The sequence below is a fragment of the Gadus macrocephalus genome, chromosome 13 (genome assembly GCF_031168955.1).
Source record: "Gadus macrocephalus chromosome 13, ASM3116895v1".
NCBI lineage: Eukaryota > Metazoa > Chordata > Actinopteri > Gadiformes > Gadidae > Gadus > Gadus macrocephalus.
Window position 1 is genome coordinate 2,934,494 of NC_082394.1, and position 24,906 is coordinate 2,959,399.

Here is a 24,906-nt window from a genome sequence, read left to right on the forward strand (position 1 = left end):
CTCAGCCTCGGTTGTACTCCTCAATACTAACGGGTTCTTCCCTGCTACCGGCCTCCTTGTGGGGTTGTGAGGGCTGGAGCAGCAGATGTGTCCAGCTGTTCCAGCCCAGCCCCCGTGCAGCGAGACGCAGACACCCAACCATCATTATCCTCCCGGTCTTCATACTGTCCACGCCATGCCTGGAAACCTCCTGCTAAACAGGACGCGGCCGCAGTAGTAGGATATGAGATAATTGTGTGTACACACAGCGGTCGTCGACCAATCAGAGAGATCTGTCCGTCTCCCCCCCGACACACACACACACACACACACACACTCGTTCCTCTGTTTGTAACTATGCAGTCAGTGCTTTCAACTAGCCTGACACACACACACATGTGCACGTGAACACACACACACGTGCACACAAACACTCACATACACACACATGTGCACGCACACAAACACGTGCACGCAGACACACAGAGCTGTGCACGCACACACACGTCCACGAAAACACACGCATGTGCACACACACAGTCATCTGCACGCACACACACATACACAGGCACGCACGGAGCCCTGAAGATTTAGCACATTGATCTTTCGGCACTGCCCACCAACGGTCGACCAGAGAGTGTGCATGCTGCATTCATCTGTGTGAGCAGCATCACAAATGAGAGAGAGAGAGAGAGAGAGAGAGAAAGGGTGCGAGAGCGAGAGAGCGAGAGAGAGAGAGAGCGAGAGAGCGAGAGAGCGAGAGAGCGAGAGAGCGAGAGAGCGAGAGAGCGAGAGAGAGAGAGAGAGAGAGAGAGACCAGGGTCGATTAACAGCAGCTAGGAGCAGGGAATTGGGGAGAGCAAGGTGTGTGTGTAAAGAACGCTGGATAAGAGAGAGAGAGAGAGAGGGGTTGGTTGGAGAATGAGGCAGTTGGTGTGTTCAGCAGAGGGGTGTGTGTAAGGGAGAGAGAGAAAGGGTGCGAGAGAGAGAGAGCGAGAGAGAGCGTCAGCGAGAGAGAGAGAGAGCGCGAGCGAGCAGCACTGCAGTGAGGAGAAGTGGAGAGGAGACTGCAGTCTGAGCTGCTGGGAGAGAGCCCTGCCTATGTTCCCACAGCACTGACCAACCCCACCGCTGGTATTCCTACTGCATGGGCCACCTGACCGGGGGCTATTTCTTTCTGCTGGTGAGTCCTCCCGCATGCGTTATCCTTACCGCCTGTACGCCCGGAGGAGAGGGGAGGGGAGGGGATGGGGGGGGGGAGGGAGTGAGGGAGGGGGGTCCGCGATGGTCGAAGTGAGACGGCCCAGGTGGACGTCCACGGCGTGTCGAAAATGGAGATCTCTGCGTTGAGGAGCCACAGGTTGGTCCGCTTCGTGTCAGGTTCGCCGCGGTTACCCCCGGGGTGAGCAGGGGGCCGGGCTTGACTCCGGGGACCCCGGGGTACGAGCCGGCCGGACGTGGCTGACCGCAGGGGGTTCTCCGAGGGAGATGGGAGGCGCCGGAGCGCGGGGGACACAGCTGTGGCCGATGAGTGATGAGGAGACCGAGACCGGCATGGACGCATCCCTTCTCTGGGATGGGATTTCATTCACATGTTACAGTGGCAAGTTTTTGGGGAACAGAGAGGGAGGAAGAGAGACAGGCAAAGAGAGAGAGAGACAGAGAGAGAGAGAGAGGTAGAGAGACAGGCAAAGAGAGAGAGAGAGAGAGAGACAGGCAAAGAGAGAGAGAGAGAGAGAGAGGCAGTCAGACAGGCAAAGAGAGGGACAGAGAGAGACAGAGAGAGAGGTAGAGAGGGAGGCAAAGAGAGAGGGAGGCAGAGAGGTAGTGACTCAAGAGAGGCAGAGAGAGAAAGAGAGAGAGGCATAGAGAGACACAGAGAGAGAGGCAGAGAGCGAGAGGCAGAGAGAGAGTGAGAGGGGCAGAGAGAGAGGCAGAGCTGGAGGCAAAGAGAGGCAGAGCGAGCAGCAGTCAGAGACAGAGGCAGAGAGAGAGGAAGAAAGAGAAGATGAATGAGGAGGGAGGGGGAAAAGTGCTTCAGGGTATACCAGCCATTGATTTTTTTTTAGGGCTGAAACTTTTAATAATGGTATGATGGACGTGAGTCACTGGGGCAGACCGGCCCCCTGGTCCAGGGGAATGCGTCTGGACGTGTCACAGAACCACTGACACGCACTGACGTTAGCCGGACCCAGGCCGCGTGGCCGTTTGATTGGTCGGCTCTGTGCTGGTGATAAGCAGGATTGAGACAACCCTGGGTTCGCAGGCTGAAACTATGCAGATTGCTTAGCAACAATTCAGCAAAGCCACGGTGTGTGTGTGTGTGTGTGTGTGTGTGTGTGTGTGTGTGTGTGTGTGTGTGTGTGTGTGTGTGTGTGTGTGTGTGTGTGTGTGTGTGTGTGTGTGTGTGTGTGTGTGTGTGTGTGTGTGTGTGTGAGAGAGAGCGCCTAGCCCGTGTCTTTTTAATCAGTTTTGTGTCTCTGAATAGAATCGTCAGGTGTGAGACAGTATGGACTGGAAGAATACTAATGAATATATGTAAAGCAGCGACTCTGGCCAGTGATTGGTTGTGTTTGGTTCTACGAGAACCGCGCGATGTGTTTGTCATCCGCAGAACATTATAGGATCCATGTTAAGGAACTCCTGCTGGACATGATTGGAGGGCGTGTACCAATAAGAACGGACTAGCATCATGCTGTGATTGGTCCGGCTCCACAAACGATTGTGGCAGCTGGAGATGGACGGGTTTCCCTGCAGGCATCCCCCCTCCCCCCCCCCCCCCCCTCCAACCCCTCCTCTCTGTCATCATACTTGCCTAAATGACGCATCCCATCACTCTGCAGACACATCTGTTTCCCTGTACCTGATGCTCATTTTATCGGGGATGGCGTATTGAGGCATTCCATCACACCGTTTAGTGAAGGGGGGGGGATCATCAGGCACATGCAGGGCTGCCTCGGCAGCCGCGTTCTTTGTGTCATTGTTTCCCGTAGAATAGGTGCATGCGCTGAGCGGTCTGCCAGCCAAAGTGACGCCTGTCGTTTGTTTTTCCCTTGGGATGAGGAGACAGACGTCTGGACGGCTCTGTGCGTCCGCCAAGAGAGATACACGCTCAACACAACTACCAACACAGGCCGTCGCTTCTCCAAGGCCTTCTACTGTTGGAGGTTCAGCTGTGTGTGTGTGTGTGTGTGTGTCCTTTCTGCAGAACACTTTCCTTTATGTGTTTAGTCCAGCCATCCCCTCCACCCATTCTCCTCACTCTCCCGGCAAAGTCCTTCAGCAAATGCTTCCATTTTTTTTTTAATTACTCAATACTCGCATTAAAAAAAAAAAAAAAGCGACTGAGCACTGTGAGAACTTCCAGCGATAACAGGAGCAATCTGCCGAGGAGAGGAGAAAAAAGATTCTCAGTCGTCCGAGGGGAAAATCATGACATTCACTGTGTGTCTTCTGCGATCGATCCCCGTGACGCGGGGAGAAATTGGTTCAATAAAACCATTTGTGCAAATACAAGTTTGCTCTGGTACCCCTCCGATTGCTCCCAGGCTGGGGAGGTGGAGGAGGTGGCAGCGAGGAGAAGAGCAGGTCCACTCTGTGGCGGCTGCGTTCCACTGGATTGCATCACTGCAGCGCGAGCCGCGGCGTAGCGGGGGTAAACCCATTGCTTTGAGTGACGAGCCAGAGGGGTGTCAAAAGGACGCTAGCTGATAGCATCGGAGGCATCGTGTCTGTAAGGCCGCCCTTAATGCTACCGCCCGACGTCCTCCCACGTTATTACCTCGCAAACCGGCGCTTGTTTTGAATTGCTTGTTACGGAAATCTCGAGGAAATCCATCAGCCATCCATCAAACATTTGTGTGCTGGGTTCACCCTGCCAGGTTAGAGCTGACAGGTAGAAGAGGGTAGGAATGGCACCATGGATGATTTTAGACCCGTTTTAAGCCAGATTTGGCAATTTATTCTTGAGGCATTTTTATTCATCTCTGATGACATTCTTTTAACATCCTGACCGCATCCGATATATCAAAAGCTCTGACTGAAAAAGAAAAAAAAAACGGCTTCTTGTGGTGGTAGTTGCAGGCCTATAATAAGCACTTCCGAATTAAATGATTGGCAGGTCTGCCTGTCAGTCTACCTGGGCCAACTCTCTGCACTCACTGCGTATATGACCTCATTCTCCCACAAGGCTGGGCAGACCTGTTGCTATGTCTTGAGAGCTTGACGTGTATTTTGGGGGAGTGGTTTGTTTCGTGGATGGCCTGGACGATAGCGGTGGGATTTTAATGGGGCGGTCGCTTAAAAAATGTAGCTAACTCTGGCTGGTTTCTCCAAACTGCCTACGTTAGCTTAAAGTGTCTCAGACGTTTTAATTGTGAGGCCTTTTAATAATTGATTGGGGTTCTGTATTCTCAGCTGATCCTAGCTCCACTTTACATATAATATAGCGTAGAATATAGAATAGAAGAGGATAGCGTTATCAAAGAATTAAAAAATGTATGGGTATACTGTAACTCTATTTTCTTTCAACACTGAGGATAAATGCGGAGATGTCTGCCTGGGAATTGTGCTGCGTAATCAGGCCTGTTTGGATCTGACAGCTGCTGTCAGGGGGATGGCATCCTGCATTGTGTTAATGCAAAACAAAGATCCATGAAGGAGTGTAACAAGACCGCCGGCCACAAATATAATAATAAGCACGTGCTGGTGCATTGTGGGACGCGGAGCCCCGATGATGGAACAGGGGGCCTTAATGGAGCCAGCTGATGTATCGGCCTTCCTGATTGGTGCTCCAGCTCTCTGTCTGACTGTCTGTCTATACCTATCAATCTTGTCCACTATCCATTTAGCCATCTATCTATCCATCTACTGTCCTATCTATTTATCTCCAACTATCTGTATTATATATCTATCTATCTATCTATCTATCTTTATATATCTTTCTATCTTTGTACATCTATCGATCTTTCTATCTTTCTATATCTATCAATCTATCGATATATCTATCTTTATATATCGATTTATCTACATATCGATCTGTCTCTCTCTCCCGTTCTCTCTCTCTCTCTCTCTCCCTCTTTCTCCCACTCTCGCTCTCTCTTTCTCTCCAAGCCAACGTGTTTATCCGTCATTCTATCGATCCATACTTCTAACGTGGACGCGGTGTGTGTGTGTGTGTGTGTGCATGGTCATTTGTAGGCTGGTCGTATCTCTACTACCACCCTTCCCTTTGAACCGCTCACTCACTCATTACCCGACATCAGAAGATCACTTACCTCTCACAACAGAATATCATCTAACTTTACTCCATTGCAGAACCATATCATCTATTATAGCCTGAATTTGATTGCAAGAAATAAATTAAATGCCGTCAGTATCTGTATACCATCATACCGTCGTCTCCTGAAATTCGAGAAAGGACACAGATTGAAATATCTGGAAAGCATACACTATGATGCCTGCTACGACCAAGACATTTAGTCAAATTAAATGATCCTCCTCAGTCTTACTCCTTTACCCTGTTAACTACACAATGTCAGCTAAATTAGCAAACTACATTCCAGCTACTGTAGTAAAATAAAGGCCTGAACAACCCTTTATTTTATTAAGCTAAAGGACAAAAGTACCCTGTACTGTTGTAAGCTAAATAAAGAACTGCACGTCAGCTACTGTAGTAAGCTAAATGACCAAGCTATACGTCCGCTACTGTAGTAAGCTAAATGACCAAGCTATACGTCCGCTACTGTAGTAAGCTAAATGACCAAGCTATACGTCAGCTACTGTAGTAAGCTAAATGACCAAGCTATACGTCCGCTACTGTAGTAAGCTAAATGACCAAGCTATACGTCCGCTACTGCGGTGAGCCAAATGGGATGAGGGAGAGGGCGCATCTTGCCCATGGTTGACCACAGGTAGACCGTAGTCATTGGAACTCAGACACAGAAACGTCCTGGGAGACAAACACTATGTAACCTCTTGAGTACCCGTAATCTACTGGACTAACCCTACGGCTACCGGACCACCCTACCTAGACTACCCTAAGTAGGCTATCGGACCACCCTACCTCGACTGCCCTACATAGGCTTCTCGACTACCCTACGTAGGATCACTGAACGGGACACATTCAATGATCAAACGGAAAAGCTATTGAATATATTGAATATATGTAACAAGCTGTCCTCAAAGAACCTCTTCTGCCTCAGGGGGGAATAAAGAGAGTTGTTATTAACCGTGGTTTCAGTGTTGCAGTGTGTGTGTGACCGCTCTGCCTCCTGTGCTCTCCGTGTCTCCAGGGAGGCCCCTGCTAGTCTCTGACCATGAAGTTCAACCTGTTCAAGGCCAAGGCCGAGGCCATGGCGGCGGCCGACCCCACCGGCGCCACCACCTTGGCGCCGACGGCCACGCCCGCCCTGGCCTCCACGGCGGCCGACCTGTCGGGCTCCAACAACACGGAGATCAGCAAGAATGACATGTTCGAGGAGATCAAGAGCAAGTTCCTCAACGAGATCGACAAGATCCCGCGTGAGTTCCTCTCGCAGTGCTCTAGATTCTTTGCGTCGGGTTATAAGACGCAGATTGTCTCTCCTTGTTGTCTTGGAGACATTCATTCATTGAAGGGGTGATGTCACAAGTGGGAGTGTCCACCTAGATGAATGATGGATAGATGAGCAACGTTTGCTACAGTCTACTGGGTAGGCTTGTACACTGATCTATCCAGCGTACATCTAGGTGGACACTGACACTTTTGACGTCACTAAACACAGGAAAAGGCAGATTTTCAAAACAGTTTGTAATGGCTTATCACACTCGCACCTGGTGGCATAACATCAGCCCCTTCAGTAAAGATCATAGAAACTAGAATATATTGAGGTAGACGATGTAAAACAGCTGTCACAAACTCCAGTTCTGCATCCTTCTGAAAAATGTTGTCCATGATCCAACTGTTTCTGTCGTATTCACACACACGACTTAAGAATGACACTCTTTTAAACCAGTCCGAGGAAACAGCTGAGCGTGGCTGCTCCCCTGGATGCTAAAGATAAGATGAGAGAAGATAAAGCAGGATCATAGGATCGACTTTATCCCTCCCAGAAAGGTCAAGGGTTTACCACAGGAGAGGAAGTTCAGCTATTTCCACACATTAGGATGGTATAGGTTATTGCTAGATGCCAGTTCAACAATGCACTCGAACTAATGGCGTGCCGCTTCAAAATGAAATCCTACACTGCTATTCTGTGCCATGAGCGATGGCTAGAGAGTGTGAGAGAGAGAGAGAGCGGGTGAGGGAGGGATAGAGAGAGATGGGGAGAGAGGGCGAGAGAGATTGTGAAAGAGATAGAGGGCAAGAGAGAGAGGGAGAGAGCGAGAGTTTGACACAGAGATAGCGAGAGAGTGAGATAGAGGGATGGAGGGAGAAGAAAGATTACGATAGCACTTGGGCAGAACATTGCAAATGAATAGCGGTATTTGTTGCTGCATTGTTGAAGTGTCTGAAGTGATCCAGAAACATACAATAACTTTCTAATCACAAACACACTGGTTTTTGTTGCAACTTCAGACTAAGTGAACAAATTATTAGAGACCTATTTACCCCACAGCATACAAACAAATCATTTAGTGAAATGATGCAAATGATATTATGTGATATTAGCAAATGATGCATGATTAAATGTTGCCACTCGTGATACAAATAGTTAATCTCCAATACTGACCAACAAACGTTTTCTTTTTGATCAGATTTTCATAAAATAACTAATAATGATAGCAAATTTATTCATAATATCATGGTCAATTAATACGTAATTAATACCTTTTAAATGGCTTTTTACGCAAGTATTGAAAATACATATAAGTAAAATCATTTAGAAGGGCTCAGACAACGCTCTCCCAGGTATTGAACGCATCATTCCACCTGGTGACATTAAAGTAAAAAATACGACTTTGACCTCATATTTCACGTGCACGACATCCTACAAACCCGCATGGTACATCTGTTTTTAACCTTTTATCTTGGTATTTTGTGTGTGTGTGTGTGTGTGTGTGCGTTTGCATGTGTGTGTGTCTTTCTGTGTGTGTGTGTGTGTGCGTTTGCATGTGTGTGTGTCTTTCTGTATGTGTGTGTGTGTGTGTGTTTGTTCATGTGTGTGCGCGTGCATGTGTGCGTATATGTGCGTGTGTGGCATGCGCATGTGTGTGAGTATGTATGTGCATGTGCGTGTGTGCCTGCGTGTGTTTGTGTGTGTGTGTGTGTGTGCGTGCATGCGTGCGTGTGTGTGCGCGCTGGTCTGCGCGTCTGTGCGTGTCGTGACCCACAACAGTTCCTCCATGGGCGCTGATCGCCATCGCGGTGGTGGCCGGCCTGCTCATCCTCACCTGCTGCTTCTGCATCATCAAGAAGTGCTGCTGCAAGAAGAAGAAGAACAAGAAGGGCAAGAAGGGCAAGGACGGCTTCAACATGAAGAACATGGAGGGTGGTGAGGTACGACGCCGCAGCGTTCGGCCCGAGGAGTCTCACTAGCGCTCCGCTATAGCGCTTCACCCTAGTGCTCCATTATAGAGCTAAAGCACCTCCCACTATAGCGCTAGAGCTCTCCCCCACTAGCTCTCCCACTAGCGCTAGAGCTCTCCCCACTAGCTCTACAGCTCTCCCAACTAGCGCCCCCCATTTGCTCTCCCCACTAGCGCTCCCTACTAGCGCTAGAGCGCTCCCCACTAGCACTCCCCACTAGCGCTAGAGCGCTCCCCACTAGCACTCCCTGCTAGCGCTAGAGCTCTCCCCACTAGCACTCCCTACTAGCGCTAGAGCTCTCCCCACTAGCTCTCCCTACTAGCGCTAGAGCGCTCCCGACTAGCTCTCCCATTAGCGCTAGAGCTCTCCCCACTAGCTCTCCCTACTAGCGCTAGAGCGCTCCCCACTAGCTCTCCCATTAGCGCTAGAGCTCTCCCCACTAGCGCTAGAGCTCTCCCCACTAGCGCTAGAGCTCTCCCCACTAGCGCTAGAGCGCTCCCCACTAGCTCTCCCACTAGCGCTAGAGCTCTCCCCACTAGCGCTCCCTACTAGCGCTAGAGCTCTCCCCACTAGCGCTAGAGCTCTCCCCACTAGCGCTAGAGCTCTCCCCACTAGCGCTAGAGCGCTCCCCACTAGCTCTCCCACTAGCGCTAGAGCTCTCCCCACTAGCGCTCCCTACTAGCGCTAGAGCGCTCCCCACTAGCACTCCCTACTAGCGCTAGAGCTCTCCCCACTAGCTCTCCCTACTAGCGCTAGAGCTCTCCCCACTAGCGCTCCCTACTAGCGCTAGAGCGCTCCCCACTAGCGCTCCCTACTAACGCTAGAGCGCTCCCGACTAGCTCTCCCATTAGCGCTAGAGCGCTCCCCACTAGCTCTCCCACTAGTGCTAGAGCGCTCCCCATTAGCTCTCCCACTAGCGCTAGAGCTCTCTCCACTAGCGCTAGAGCTCTCCCCACTAGCGTTAGAACACACCCCACCAGTGCTCCCCAATACAAATCGTAACCGTGTGCTTCCAATGTCTTCTTTCGATTTTCTGTTTGCTTCTTTTTTTTTTGCCGTTACGCTAAAGTGAGATTTCACGGCAATTGTTTGAAGGTAACGTTGGCGGTGCTTTTGTTGTGGTTGTTATTGTTGTTGTTGTCGGTATTGCTATGATGTTTGTTGGCTAACTCAGTTTGATTTCTTAGCAGCGGCTCTAACCGCAGACTTTGGAGGATACAAGGAGAGCTTTCTTCCCCTCAATTTACTCTCGATGTTGTTGTTCCGTTGTGGTTTCCTAAAATGTGTGACGCACTCCATTGTCTTGGCCCGATGAAAAATGACACACTCTAATCCGGCAGGACGAAAACCAACAAGTCTCTCACACAACAATGCTTCGACTTTAGGGAAATTGGCTGCTTTTGGAAATGACCTTTCATTTCAACACAGTAGTTTAGTATCATCGGGTCGTGCGGGTTTAGAAAGTCAAATGATTCATTCGGCATTAAAATGAACTGACATAAATATGCAGATTCCGCTGTGCACCAATGACAGTTAGTTAATTAAAACAATCAATTTATTGTGTCGACTCCACATTATGAATAATTGTCCTTGGCTGGAAGTGAGCGATGGTGATTCCCCGGCAGCCTAAACGAGTGTGTCATTCCTCATCACGCCCGCGGTGATGGTGTCCTTCTTCAGTAGCGTGTTTGGCCCTGGTGTCTTGTGAGTTGAACCCTTCTTCCTCTGTGCTCTCCCTCCTTTTTCTCTTCTTCTTCTCCTCTCGATATGTGTTTGTCTTGTGTGTTGCCCCGTGTTTCTTGACTGTGACGGACACTAACCTACGGTAGGTGGACAGCACAGCGTGTCGCTCTCTGCCCCCTACTGGTGGGGGGTAGGAGGGGGTTTCATGGAATGTCCTAGCTTCCTTGTATTGCCACATTTCTATAATTTTTACTCTCCTCGCCCAAACGTTGTTATGAGTAACGAATATACTTGACGGAAAGCTACGATGAGCTCCATAAACCCCGCAGAAGGGAGTCTAACCCTCTAACACATTGTATGTGCCTCACTCCAATATGAACCGTATTGGGCTCCGAGTTGATATGCAAGATATGACTTAACACGATTAATATGTGCATGCGATCAAGGGCATGGTTGTTGAGGAGACATGGCAACGTTGATGATTAAAAAAAATGCATGAACAACACAAACAAATACCCTACACCTTTTTTAAAACCCTTTAGGAATGCACCCCAAAACCCCCACATTTGACTCGAAGACGAGGCGTAGGAGAATTTTGTAAATCCTGGATCGCCTGAAAGGAGCCATTACGCAGGCCTCTCCACACTCCAAGGAGATAGCATAACCTTGGCAACGGGGCTATTATCCAGCAACAATCACCTAACTCTGACCTTGACATCACATGTCGTTAAAACACGAAACCCTTCCATGGAGGAATGGAGTGTTGGACAGAGCGGTGTTTGAGTCTTATGTTGTAAATCCCCAGGACAACGGAGGTACACTGAGGCCCTTATTTTGAATAAACAGCTCTAAATAATTAAGTTGTTATCTGGCTTGAATGCTGACAGCCGCACATGCAGGCGAACAGACTGGCTTCAAAACACCACCGTGTTAGCGAGAAGTACGTTTGCATTTACATGTAGGGCATTTAGCAGACGCCTTACACAGTGCATTTATCAGAAGAGAGAGAAACAATAGATCGCCGTCGGTAGAGTAAAGATGTTCATAGAACCAAGTGCCAAGAATTAAGAATCGCTGGGTTAACCCATTCCCCGTACACAACAAGATGCTAGGATAAGATGCTACACAACGCTAAGCATTACATTTAAGTGCAGGGAGGTTCAACGTACACTAAGTGCGTACATTAAGTGCCAGCCAGTATCCCCCTTAGCCTGCTTACTGTTTCTTATATCATGCGATTCTCTTTAAGATCTTTTTACTATTCACATTGGCTGTCAGAAGTTCCTCCGAGATTCTTCATCTACCTAAATCAATCTCGGTGCAAATCGGGACAAACCATCCAGAACATCAAATTAGCATTTTAATGAAACACTCTCACTATTTACCAACGGCTCGGTGAATGAGAATACAAACACGATTTACAAATTAGCTACACCCAGAATAAAATAGCCTGACCAATAGTCATTTTTAAACGGTCCTTAAATCCACAACACGCTTGTTTAAACACACGAAAACAACCGATGTCAGTTCTAACTTTCATCTCAGTATTTACAAAATGCTCAGTGAATAACAAGGTTAAAGGTCAAACCTCAGGAAATGGCATGCTCTCGCCTCCACGTGGTCTGCCTGACTGGCAATGTCCTCTGCACAAAGCATGTTCTAGGTCCTGGCCTGTACATGTTGAACCCTAGGTCCTGCCCTGTACATGTTGAACTCTGCCCACTGCCCGGGGGAGTCAAAAAGCCTCCAATAGCCCAGAGCGATGCACACAATTGGTGAAAACAAACCAAACCCTAAAATCGGAATCCTCATCCCAATGCCACCAATCAGGATTTGTAACCCATAATTAATACAACCTGAATAGGAAGGTTTCACATGGTGTCACTCACATTCACGGCCACCATCTTGGTGCTTCTTCCCCATTATCGTAAGAATAACAACAACAACCACAACTGGATGTTCTGCTATTCTGGAACTTCTGGTCGAGACGTGCCAAGATGGCGGTCCTAAACTCCTAAACTCATGGAGCTTCAGATCACGTGATCGAAACCCTCCCATTGAGAACCAGTAAACCAAAGACAGGACGAGGAGTCACTCCTGGCCACCGTTGCTGCGGCGACCGTTCTCTGAGGAGGTGGGCTGTCAGGGATTGGTGGTCCACCTCCTGAAGCTCTGTGGGTCTGTGGCATGCTGTCCCTGGGCCTCTTAGTGTTCTCACCACTCACTCACCCCCCCCCCCCTTCTCAGCCTGAAGTCTAACCCCGACCCCTGACCCTCTGCAGAAACACCAGGACGACGACGATGACGAGGGAGAGACCGGGCTGACGGAGGAAGAGAAGGAGGAGGAGGAGAAGGAAGAGGAGAAGCTGGGGAAGCTGCAGTACTCCATCGAGTACGACTTTGAAAACACAAAGGTCGGTGAAAAACAATCAGTTTTTATTATTCGTTTTTTAAATAGCAATGGCTGATTGGCATAATCTCTCAAGTTTAAGGTAATTTATAAAATGTGCTCTGTGTGTGTGTGTGTGTGTGTGTGTGTGTGTGTGTGTGTGTGTGTGTGTGTGTGTGTGTGTGTGTGTGTGTGTGTGTGTGTGTGTGTGTGTGTGTGTGTGTGTGTGTGTGCAAACATACTTTCATAGAACATTTGTCTCTCTTAATATACTTGATTGGAAGGAAGGATTGTTTCACTCCATAAATTAAAACCTTTAAGGAGAAATTAGTTACAGATTCTGGAAGTGTTTTTTCCTCCCAAAGTCAGAGCGGATAAGGGGGTAATTAAGGAGCCAGGCTTGAGTCCAGTGGTGCTGGCTAGATTGGACCCACGCCCTCGCAGCGTGAATAAATCACCCGATTCACGCAACCGCGGTCTGTTCTGACTCCGGCTAAACCGCAGAGGAAGGCGGCGTTTTAATTTGACACAGATGATTTATGGAGCGGTAAATTGTGGAATCGTTTAGGAGGCAAAGCCCACGGAATCAAAGTTGTGCTTCACAACGGGTGGGTTTCATCTGCGTGAGTAGTATGGCGGCTCGGCCCATTCATCACTCCGGGGAAAAACCGTCGGCTCAGACCGCAGTAGAACGAAGAGCAAGGGGGGAACACAAACACAATCCCACACAGACAAAAAGACTGGAGGACGGACAGAGACAGACAGGCAGAGAGACAGACAGACAGACAGACAGACAGACAGACAGACAGACAGACAGACAGATCGATATAGTGACAGAGAGATAGATACAATGAGCATTAGATAAGCACACTCGAGAAACACAGACAGAGAGACGGACAGACAAATAGATTTTAGTGACAGACAGATAGATACAATGAGTACTCAGGCACACTCGACAGACGGACAGGCAGACATAAAGCTAGATAGATAAACACAGCCAGACGGATAGCCGGACAGCCAGACAGGCACACAGCAAGCAGGCAGGTAGATAGTCTACCATACTGGAGTAAAACACTTCGATGTAGAGGTCTACCCAACTCAATCTAATGATATTATGTTCTCTCCTCCCACTCTCCCTTCTTCCCTCCCCTTCTCCCCTCCTCCTCCTCCTCCTCCTCCTCCTCCTCCTGCACCATAACTCCTCCTCCACCTCCTCCTCCACCACCTCCACCAATACTCCTCCTCCATCCCCCTCCTCCTCCAACTCTACCTCCTCCTTTTCCACCTTCTCCTCCTCCTCTTCCCCCCTTACTCCTGCCCCTCCCCCTCCTCCATCACCTCCTCCTCTACCTCCACCTCCCCCACCTCCACCATTACTCCTCCTCCTTCATCCCCCTCCTCCTCAACCTCTTCCTCCTCCTCCACCTCCACCTCTTTCCCCCTTACTCCTCCCCCTCCTCCTCCACCTCCTTCTCCTCCTCCTCCATCACCTTCTCCTCCTCCCCCAACTCCACCTCCTCCTCCTCCTCCTCCTCCTGCTCCTCCTCCTCCTCCGCCTCCTCCTCCTGCTCTTCCTCCTCCACCTCCTCCTCCTCCTCCTCCTCCACCTCCCAGCTGACGGTGGGCATCCTCCAGGCGGCCGACCTGATCTCCATGGACTCCGGGGGCACGTCGGACCCCTACGTCAAGGTGTCGCTGCTTCCCGACAAGAAGAAGAAGTACGACACCAAGGTCCACAAGAAGACCCTGAACCCCGTCTTCAACGAGACCTTCGTCTTCAAGGTCCGCCTCCTCCCCAACCTGTCAATCACATCAAACTGGAGACGCTGGGGTTGATTGGGTTCTGTTGATGGGGTTTAGTGGGTGGTGTCGGGGTTGAATGGGTAATGGTTGGTGGTGATGGGGTTTAGTCGATTGTTGGGTTGATTGAATGGTGGTTCTGGGGTTTGTGGGTGGTGGTGATGGGTAGTTTGGGTGGTGTTGATGGGTTTTAGTGGCTCATGTTGGGGTTTGGTGGTGGTGGTCGTGGATAAGGGTTTTAGTGGGTGGTGGTTGTGTTGGCGGTGGTGGTGGTGGGGTTTAGTGGGTGGTGATGGGGCTAAGACGGTTGTGGGTGGTGGCGATGGGGTTATTGGGGTGGTTGGATCGATGGGTGGTGATGGCGGGGTCTTTCTGTTGATAGCTGTGGAGTTGGACTGGGGGTGGGAGACGGCAATCAGAGGTATGTTTGAGGGGAGAACACACACGGCGAGCCCCAATCGATCGTGAATATTTGATCTGACAATACAAAAAAAAAAGAGACTGATGGGAAAGTGGCCTTCGCTCGGTTGCCAGGCAACAACTTCAACTCCCTTGCATTATGCAGGGCCTTTTCTTTTCTTTTTTTCCTCCCGGTTAACCACCACAAGAAGCTTCCTACTCCTTCTATATTTGTCTTAGCGTATGCCGATAGCCCCGGTCGGTTCCACTACGCAGCGCGCTCCCTGGCCTGTGTCCGCCACTGGAGCCTCTCCGGGCTCTAATGAGCCCCTTTGAGGACTGAGAGGCGGCTGGCTGCTACAGGCTGAGGCCCGTACCCAAGATCCCCCCCCCCCCCCCCCCCCCATGGCCCACTGCCATTCCTGTACAAAGACTCGGATAGCGCAACCTGCGGGTGCGCTAATTAAGACGCGATAGCACTCGTTTTTCTATTTCTATTTAATTTAAGAATTCTTCTTCGTGTTTTCCGTCTTGCAGCGTTATTAATGTTGTATTCTTTTGTTTAGTATCGTTGCTATTGTGTTTAAGAGATGGGAAGTATAGGATAATGTAGTAGAGCGTAGCATAACCTAGCATAATAATAATAATAATAATACATTTAATTTAGAGGCGCCTTTCAAGACACCCAAGGTCACCTTACAGAGCATATAGTCATCATTCAAAACTATGTAAAACAGACTAGGAATAAAAGGAAAACAGAGGTTAAACATGAAGAATAATAATAATTAATAACACTCAAAGACGCCTAAAGTGAAGGGGGGACCTCACTAACCACCACCAATATGTAGCACCCACTTGGGTGATGCACGGCAACAATCGGTGCCAGAACGCTCACTACACACCAGCTTGTGGTGGAGAGTTAGGGATGAGGTGGAGAGTGAGGGAAAAGAACATATTTAAACACTATCGACCATATTTAAACACTGTCGATCACATTTAAACAATATCGACCACATGTAAACACTACCGACCACATTTAAACACTATCGACCATATTGAAACACTATGGACCACATGTAAACCCTATCGACCACATTTAAACACTATCGCCCACATTTAAACACTATCGCCCACATTTAAACACTATGGACCACATGTAAACCCTATCGACCACATGTAAACCCTATCGACCATATATAAACACTATCGACCACATTTAAACATGTAAACCCTATCGACCACAATTAAACACTATCGACCACAATTAAACACTCGACCATATTTAAACATGTAAACACTCTCGCCCACATTTACACACTATCGACCACATTTAAACACCATCGACCACATGTAAACACTAGCGACCATATTCAAACACTATCGACCACATTTAAACATGCAAACCCTATCAACCACATTTAAACATGTAAACCCCTCTCGCCACATTTAAACCCTATCGACCACATTTAAACCCTATCGACCATATTCAAACACTATCGACCACATTTAAACTATCGACCATATTTAAACACGATCGACCACATTCAAACCCTATCGACCACATTTAAACCCTATCGACCACATTTAAACCCTATCAACCATATTTAAACACTATCGACCACATTCAAACACTATCGACCACATTTAAACACTATCGCCCACATTTAAACACTATAGACCAAATTTAAACACTATCAACCATATTTAAACACTATCGACCACATTTAAACACTATTGACCACATTCAAACACTATCGACCTGAACACTATCAACCATATTTACACGCTATCGACCACATTCAAACACTATCGACCACATTTAAACACTATCGCCCACATTTAAACACTATAGACCAAATTTAAACACTATCAACCATATTTAAACACTATCGACCACATTTAAACACTATTGACCACATTCAAACACTATCGACCTGAACACTATCAACCATATTTACACGCTATCGACCACATTCAAACACTATCGACCACATTTAAACCCTATCGCCCACATTTAAACACTATCGACCACATTTAAACTCTATCGCCCACATTTAAACACTATCGACCACATTTAAACCCTATCGCCCACATTTAAACACTATCGACCACATTTAAACACTATCGACCATATTTAAACACTATCGACCACATGTAAACACTAGCGACCATATTTAAACACTCACACAATTTGATATATATCACTATATATATATATATAGATATAGATTTGTGCTGATTTATATTATTACGATCTATCCTTGTATTTAAATTGCGGATCCCCATAAAGGGTATAAATTGCCATCCCCGTATTGGGTTCCAATAGGTTGACTGACTCTCCGTCCATCCTTCGTATCATCTGCTGTTCCAGCGCCAGACAAACGGCGGTGACGCTACCGACGGAAAAAGCCGTTACGTCCCATTGTTTGGAGTGAAAGCAGTTTCTCCCTATCCATATAATATATATATATATATAGATCTACACATATAAATAGTTTATAAAAGAGTTAAAAGTTTACAAAAACACACTTAAATTACTTAAATTACTAAAAACAACGCAACACGCACGGAGCTACTGGATAAGCGTCCTACTCGCGTCGGCGCCATGGCAATAGCATAGTATAACATAGCATAGCATAACATAACATAGCATAACATAACATAGCGTAACATAACAGAGAGTAACATAACATAGCATAGCATTGAATAACATAGCGTAACATAGCGTAGTGTAATAAAAAAATAGAGCACCAAAACATAGCACAATATAACAGCATAACATAGCATAACATAACAAAGCATTACATAGCATAACATAACATAGTATAGCATAACATAGCGTAACATAGTATAAAATAGCATTACAAAGCATAGCGTAACATAGCACAACATAGCATAACATAGCATTGCATAAAAGAGCATTACATGGCATAACATAACATAGCATTACAAAACATAACATCATAAAAAAGCATAGCGTAACATAGCATAGCGTATCATAACATAGAGTAACATAACAGCATAACATTACAAAACATGACAGAATATATCATAACATAACAAAGAATGACATTATATAGCATAACATAGCATAGCACAGCATAGCACAGCATAGCACAGCATAGCATAGCACAACATAACGTTGCAGTGGGTAATCCCTGCTCGCATCTATCAGCATGATTGCACGTTAGCGAGGACTCACACACCCTGTTCCAACCAGGTGCCCTACGAGGAGCTGGGAGGGAAGACGGTGTGCATGTCCGTGTTCGACTACGACCGCTTCTCCAAGCACGACATCATCGGAGAGGTGAAGATCCCCATGAACACCATCGACCTGGGCCAGCCCATCGAGGAGTGGAAGGACCTGGAGAGCGTGGAGAAGGAGGAGGTACCCCAACGCTTACTACGTAACCGTGTTTCTTCAGATGAATGCTGCAATTTGTAGTGCGATTTTACGAACCAATACTCCCCGTACATGTTACACTCAAAGCCTCCCAATTGCCCCCAGCGATGCACACAATCTGTGAAAACAAACCACACCTTAAAAACACAATCGCCTTGTAGGTCGAATTTGCAAAACACTAATACTTTTAGTCGTTTTTTAGTGATTTATGATTTGAGTGATAAAACATGACGTTCCTCATGCCGTCACGAGGTGGTGCCCATCTGCTCGTTTACTTTGGAGGTTTGGGCGTAAAGGATAACCTTGTAAAGAAATAAACACTGACATCACTTCATAAATGACCAAAAAGCAAAGAAGACAGTTTTCCACAATGTGCTCTCAGTCCATGAACGATATCACAAAGCCTCTGAATTGCTTGCAAAAAGAGCCGATGCCTTGTTGTCAAATCGGTCAAAAGTTCAGGGTTTTACTGAAGCTTGAATCTGCATTATCTCCAATTACTCGCACCGCAGTGATGGCCCCAAGGAACATATTACTATTAAAACGATTTCTTTCTGGTGTCGAGCCAGCATTGGGCGGTCCATGGAGGTATTTGGGCTGTGAGCAAAAATGCGTAATTAATGCAGTTTATACTACGAAGCGGATTATTTGGAGGTATTCTGAAAAAAACGGTACCAATCAGTCTCTAGAGAAGTCATCTGCATAACGATGCTCATCTCCGTCATCATGGTGGACCAGTCTTTAGGAGAGGTCATGTTTGATCATCTTTACCGTGAAACACTTGAGAAGAAGGGCTTTGCTCATTAGTATCCGATGGTTGTGCTTCAATCTTGTTCCCTATCAGCCAGAGAAGCTTGGGGATATATGCATCTCTCTGCGGTACGTTCCGACTGCCGGTAAACTCACCGTCTGCATTCTGGAGGCCAAGAACCTGAAGAAGATGGATGCCTGTGGACTGTCTGGTAGGACATATTTGTTTGTTGTTTGATTCATATCCGTGCTGTTAGTATTTGTTTTAATTTCCTTCACCAGACTTTAGACTTGGAAGGTCAGTCTTCCTAGCGGTGGCGTCATACTGTTTGCTTTTTGGCTTTCTAGTTTTGGCTTTGATATTCTCACGCACAAATGATGAAACTGATTTTCTTGTTTGTTATTGATGTACGTTGTGCGTTATTGCTGTGGTTGTAATCAACATTCTGCAGAACCCTATGTGAAGATCCGGGTATTGTCGCTAATGTAGCATTGATGCTAACGTTGCTAACGTTGCCCGTTGCGATCCCTATGTGAAGATCCAGGTGTTGTTGCTAATGTAGCATTGCTGCTCATGATGCCCGGTGCAGATCCCTATGTGAAGATCCAGGTGTTGTTGCTAATGTAGCATTGCTGCTCATGATGCCCAGTGCAGATCCCTATGTGAGGATCCAGATGTTGTCGCTAATGTAGCATTGTTACCAACGATGCTATCGACGGCCGTTGCAGATCCCTACGTGAAGATCCAGCTGCTGCAGGGCGGCAAGCGTCTGAAGAAGAAGAAGACGACGGTGAAGAAGAACACGCTGAACCCATACTACAACGAGTCCTTCAGCTTCGAGATCCCCCTGGAGCAGATGCAGGTAGGGACCCTCACAAGGCTGCCTGCCTTGGGCCAATAGAAAACCTGCAGTAGTTCCTAAGGCCTTTTTCTCTGCTCCGTATGTGACCCAATGAGCTAAAGCACATGGGTCACACTGGTGAGCTGTGGTCTTCTGATCCAATCGCCAAAAGTGAGGAAGTCAGTAGTTAGTTTAACCTTTTGTGGGTGAATGTTTAAATTAACTGGCTGGCACTTAATGTAAGCACTTATTGTAAATTGGACGTCCTGGTACTCGAAAATAGTACTTAGCATTGTGTGGCGTCTTATCCTAGCTAACTGTGTTGTACACGGGGAATGGGTTAACCTAGATATTGTCAGTGCTTGGCACTATGAACATCCTTACTGTATTGACAGTGATATAAATTGTTTCTCTTCTTCTGACAAATGTACTTATTATAAAACGCTTTGGATAAAAGCGTCTGCTAAATGCCCTGAATGTAAATGTCAGTGTAACTGCAATCCCCTCGATTTGCATAAACATCTTATCTTATCATGGCGCTTTGTTCATGCAGGGTGACACCGTTGTTAGATTGTTAGAATCTGTAAAACAACCGCTGGCATCAGTGAGACTAAAACGTTCCTGGTGACGTTTCCTTTTTCGTTTCCCGCACAGAAAATCCTGGTGGCGGTGACGGTGTTCGACTACGACAAGATCGGCAAGAACGACGCCATCGGCAAGATCTTCGTGGGCAGCAAGGCCACGGGGCTGGGGCTGAAGCACTGGTCTGACATGCTGTCCAACCCCCGCCGCCCCATCGCCCAGTGGCACCCTCTGCAGCAGGAGGAGGACATCGACGGCCAGCTGGCCTCCCTGGCCGCCAAGAAGTAACTAACTTCACCCCCACCCCCCTCAGCCCCTCATGTACTAACTGATGAAAGCCCCCCAACCCCCCGAAACCCAAACACCAGACTAAAACCTCGCATTGCATGCACCTCATGATCTACATGCGGGTAGCCGCCCCGGCTGCCCCAAGCTTGATCCGCAGAAACAAAAAGAGAGAGAGACGGTAGAGAGTATCGGTAGAGAGTATCGGTAGAGAGTATCGGTAGAGATTATCGGGAGAGATTATCGGTAGAGATTATCGGTAAAGATTATCGGTAGAGAGCATCGGTATCAATTAGGGTTACGTGAACAAACCTGGAACTCATTTGTTTTTTTTTCAGTTTTGTTTGTCGTTTCGTACCCAGCACCACATTTGCTTATACTATTACAAAAAATAACGAGTGGCAATGAATGTTTGGGTGATTGGTTTGTGAGCAATTGTCTTTGAATGTTGGTTGCGTTTGAGGGTTATTTTACCAGGCTTATTTTTTTAAAGTGCTGGCACTCAGTGAAAAGGTTAGTGGAGAAGCGATCCAGCTGATAAAGTGTGGTTTAGTTAGATGCATTATGCATGCGTTGCTTAGTCCCTCCTCGACCCTCTCCATAAAACCATGCGCAGTATTGTATCCCTGCTATTATGTGTGCTTTAACTTTGAATAAAAAGTACTCTCGTACAGGGCTTATCTCGCATAGAAATCTATTTAGGTTGTCAAATGCAAACGCAAGTTTGGATGGTGGCAACTGCAAAAAAACAACTGCAAAAAATACTGAAATGTCTATTTGTTTTTAGTTTTTTATGAACTGTTGAGACGATTGCCGCGGTTTTGTCATTTGTGTCGTGGTCACGCCAGAGACGGAGCACGTGTGTGTCTCGCTCTTACTTTATTAGGATTCAATCACCAAATGTGATCCTGTGATACACAGCTCACACCATGGCCACCTGCATGGAGATTCTGTGCCTGTGTGTGTGTGTGTGTGTTTGCCTGTGTGTGTGTGTGTGTGTGTTGGTGTGTGTTGTCAGAGACACACACACTCTGAAGGGAGGAGTATAGGGTGCCTTGCCCGGGTTGGACATTTTGACACTGTTTGCTACGTGGCGGTCGACTCGAGGACTTGAGGACTTTTCTACTCGGTAAGTTATCAGGAACGCTGTGAATGTGTGTGGAGTTTCCTTTGACCACTTAGGATGTAACACCTTACTTATCCATGGACAAAGCAAAGGGAAAGTAAGAAGGGTGTGCCCATGTTTCTCAAACAACTATGCCTCTGTTGAATGTTTACGGTCGAAAGTAATGCTGTTCAAATGCTTTTTTTTTTTTTTTTTTGGGGGGCGCCTGTCGACCACTTATATTTGATCGTATGTGTATGTTGTTCATATCAGTATTTTCAAAATGAATCGATGATGTATCGATTTTACCTAGAGGAGGTCGGGTTGCACCATTGCCAACCGGCGTAACGGTTAGGTTGGACTTAGAACGCCAACCAGGCGTAGGTACGACCAGGCTGACGCCCAGTTGGTGCAACCGGCCCCCAGAGCTCTGCAATCACGCCTGCGACCGTACCATGTGTTTGCTTCTGTGCGTTGAGTTCCCCCAGCCACCGTGTGAAACCTTTTGTACAGTAAATGTAGGACCATTTGCCCGAGACAAATGGACAAAGCTAAACCCAGCATGTATCATGCATCACGAATACTCTTTTCTTTCCCTCTTTAGTCCCATACTGCGTGTATACCTATCTAAAAAAACCAAAGTACTGCAGCGACACAGTGGTATTTTTGCTACCATTGCTTGTATGTCCCTGCTTTCTTCATCGCTGGGCGGAGAAGTCTCCTTGTACCCGGGAGGCGGGTTTAGAGGGAAAGGATCTCCCCTTGTTTCCTGGGAGGAGGGTTTATAGGACAGGATGTCCCCTTGTTCCTGGGAGGAGGGTTTATAGGACAGGATGTCCCCTCTATCCAAGGAGGAGGGTTCGAAGGAAAGGATCTCCCCTCATTTCCTTGGAAGAGGGTTTATAGGACCGGATGTCCCCTTGTTTCCGGGAGGAGGGTTTAGAGGACAGGATGTCCCCTCTATCCAAGGAGGAAAGTTTAGAGGAAAGGGTTTCCCAGACGACCGCAGAGCCGTCGCCTGACTTCCACGCTGTCTTCCCCGCTGTCGACATAATGCATTGCGCAGACTTGGTTGAGATCAACGCATGCGTCCGCCACAAGTGTTGTACATAGCAACGGCATGTTTTAAATAGTAAGCATTCGATTAAAAATTGTGTATGAGTGTGTGTGTGTTTACCTTCCATGTCATTTTGATAATAAAACTCAAGGAGAAAAAAAGAATGCACAGACTGCAAAGTGTATGTATTTTTGCATATTGATATTGAAGTGTGTAGGAATGAATGCAACGTGGATGTCTGAATAAGCCGGATGCACTGACTTGTGAAATGCCCTCGGTCCATCTTGAATCTTTACTTTCACTTTCACTTTGCCGTGATGATATGAATGCATGTCCTCTGTTGACATTGTGTGTGTACGCGTTCCTTCCCCAGGTGGGTCGGGGTCTTGGGGGGATCTGACTGGGCTACAAGTCATGCTATTGCTGGTTAACATCTGTTTGTGGTCGTCGCTGACGATGACATCGATTACAAAAACAAAAAAAACAAAAATGTAGAATATTAACCGTAGTTTTCTATAAAAATGTACCGTAAGTGTTACCTTTGTATACTCCTGCCAAACGGGTGTCTATTGAGTCTGATGTGTTTGTGTATTCCTGTGTAGATGTGGTGGATCTCACTAGCATGGACTTGTAGCCTCTCTCCTCATTACAGTGATCGGTCATTGATCCTTTTGGTTTCCTAGGCCGTCTGTAGTTCTGGTTATGGCTTTTGGAACACACTGGAAAGAGGTGTACACATACATACAAACACATACACACACACAAGCACGCACCTGCACACACACGCAAATGCATACAAGCGCACACAGACACACGCACACGTGCACATACATACATACTGGAACACACACATGCACACGCACACACATACACGTACACACACACATGTGCACATACACATGCGCATGAACACACAGACACACACAGACACACACACACACACACACACACATGCGCACACACACACACCATCTAAAGTTAATGTAAATGACATTCAGAGCCTGTCCGAACAAGGTGGAGTCTAATGAAGTTATCAAACCCTTCCTCAAATCGTATAAAGTGTTTATTTTAATCACCAGGAGGAATATTTTAAATAATCCAATGCAATATGTATCATATACAATATGCTGCCGCCAGAGCATGCTTCTCCATATTAACAATCTTTGTGAATTTTCAATTTATTTTATCCATGATCAATACACTGAAAAGACTGAATAGCAAAAGACTGAATATACACATTCACAAATACCATCATTGTAACTATTTAAATTGAAGTTAGCTCTTTCTATTGCACTTGACTATGGATCCATGTGTACCTTCTGAACTTCCCTTTAACCTCATCTGAATATTGTTCTGGCCATCTCATACTGTACCTGATTCTCATTCCGGGTCATTCCACGCATTCTGTATCATACTGAGTGTCATCATTCACTCAACCAATAAGCTGCCAGCGTTCTGTTCCACCCCCCCCCCCACCCCCCCCCTGTTACTACGTGTATTTGCAATAGGACCAATAGAACCTGTGTTCCTTTATTTGATGTTTCTCTGGTGTACTTAAGGAAAAAATAAATGAATATCTCTTTATATATTGTTAAGAATTTATCACTTCACTGCAGTGCAGGCAACGAAATCCCCGTCTTCCTCGGCGTCAAAAGCGTCTCGTCTTCAGACCCGAAAACAAATGCAGAAGAAAATTTGAAACGCAATACTGCCGAACAATAGCTGCTTCAATAGCGTTCTCCTAGCGGGGTTCCGAAAACCGGACGTAGCCATCGTACAGAGCCTCCAAATAACTGCTTGTTTGTGTATATATATATATATATATATACCTGGTCTCTTGTATCTTGAATCAATAATTCCACTTCCCCAGCAACACAGAGAAGATGGTTGGCTGACGAATCAACCCTGGACTGTGATTGTCTTGTTGTAGAAGTGTGTGTGCGTGTGTGTGTGTGTCCGTAGCCGTGCCTTCTTTGTGATTTGCATGATTGGTTTCCCGCCTTTTTGTTTTCCCGCCAAAAAGAGGCGTCACCACCTTGTACCCTACGTTGTCACTCTGTAGAACAAACACCTCACGGGAACCAAAACGATGGGATGTGGTCGATAAGACGTATATTTATCTG

General features: G+C 47.0%; 1 protein-coding gene across 2 annotated transcripts; it reads left to right on the forward strand.

The window, feature by feature from the left end:
• The first annotated feature begins 831 nt into the window (after window positions 1-831).
• On the forward strand, window positions 832-22,947 carry LOC132470291 (synaptotagmin-2). Of its 2 annotated transcripts, none has more exons than XM_060068703.1 (9): window positions 832-1,162; window positions 6,273-6,501; window positions 8,298-8,458; window positions 12,454-12,585; window positions 14,175-14,342; window positions 17,980-18,147; window positions 19,007-19,124; window positions 19,642-19,775; window positions 20,409-22,947. In XM_060068703.1, exons 2-9 carry the CDS (start codon window positions 6,297-6,299, stop codon window positions 20,622-20,624), a joined length of 1,302 nt encoding a protein of 433 aa, XP_059924686.1. In that variant the 5' UTR covers window positions 832-1,162; window positions 6,273-6,296; the 3' UTR covers window positions 20,625-22,947. The 2 variants fall into 2 exon arrangements, with proteins under 2 accessions (XP_059924686.1, XP_059924687.1); XM_060068704.1 differs by having other exon boundaries at window positions 834-1,162; window positions 12,463-12,585.
• The last annotated feature ends 1,959 nt before the right edge of the window (window positions 22,948-24,906 follow it).

Excerpts from the sequence above, each read along its gene's own strand:
- LOC132470291 (XM_060068703.1), top strand. The coding sequence starts at position 6,297 with ATGAAGTTCAACCTGTTCAAGGCCAAGGCCGAGGCCATGGCGGCGGCC. Across the intron at positions 18,148-19,006 it reads AGAGCGTGGAGAAGGAGGAG|CCAGAGAAGCTTGGGGATAT; the intron begins GTACCCCAACGC and ends GTTCCCTATCAG. Across the intron at positions 19,776-20,408 it reads TCCCCCTGGAGCAGATGCAG|AAAATCCTGGTGGCGGTGAC; the intron begins GTAGGGACCCTC and ends TTTCCCGCACAG.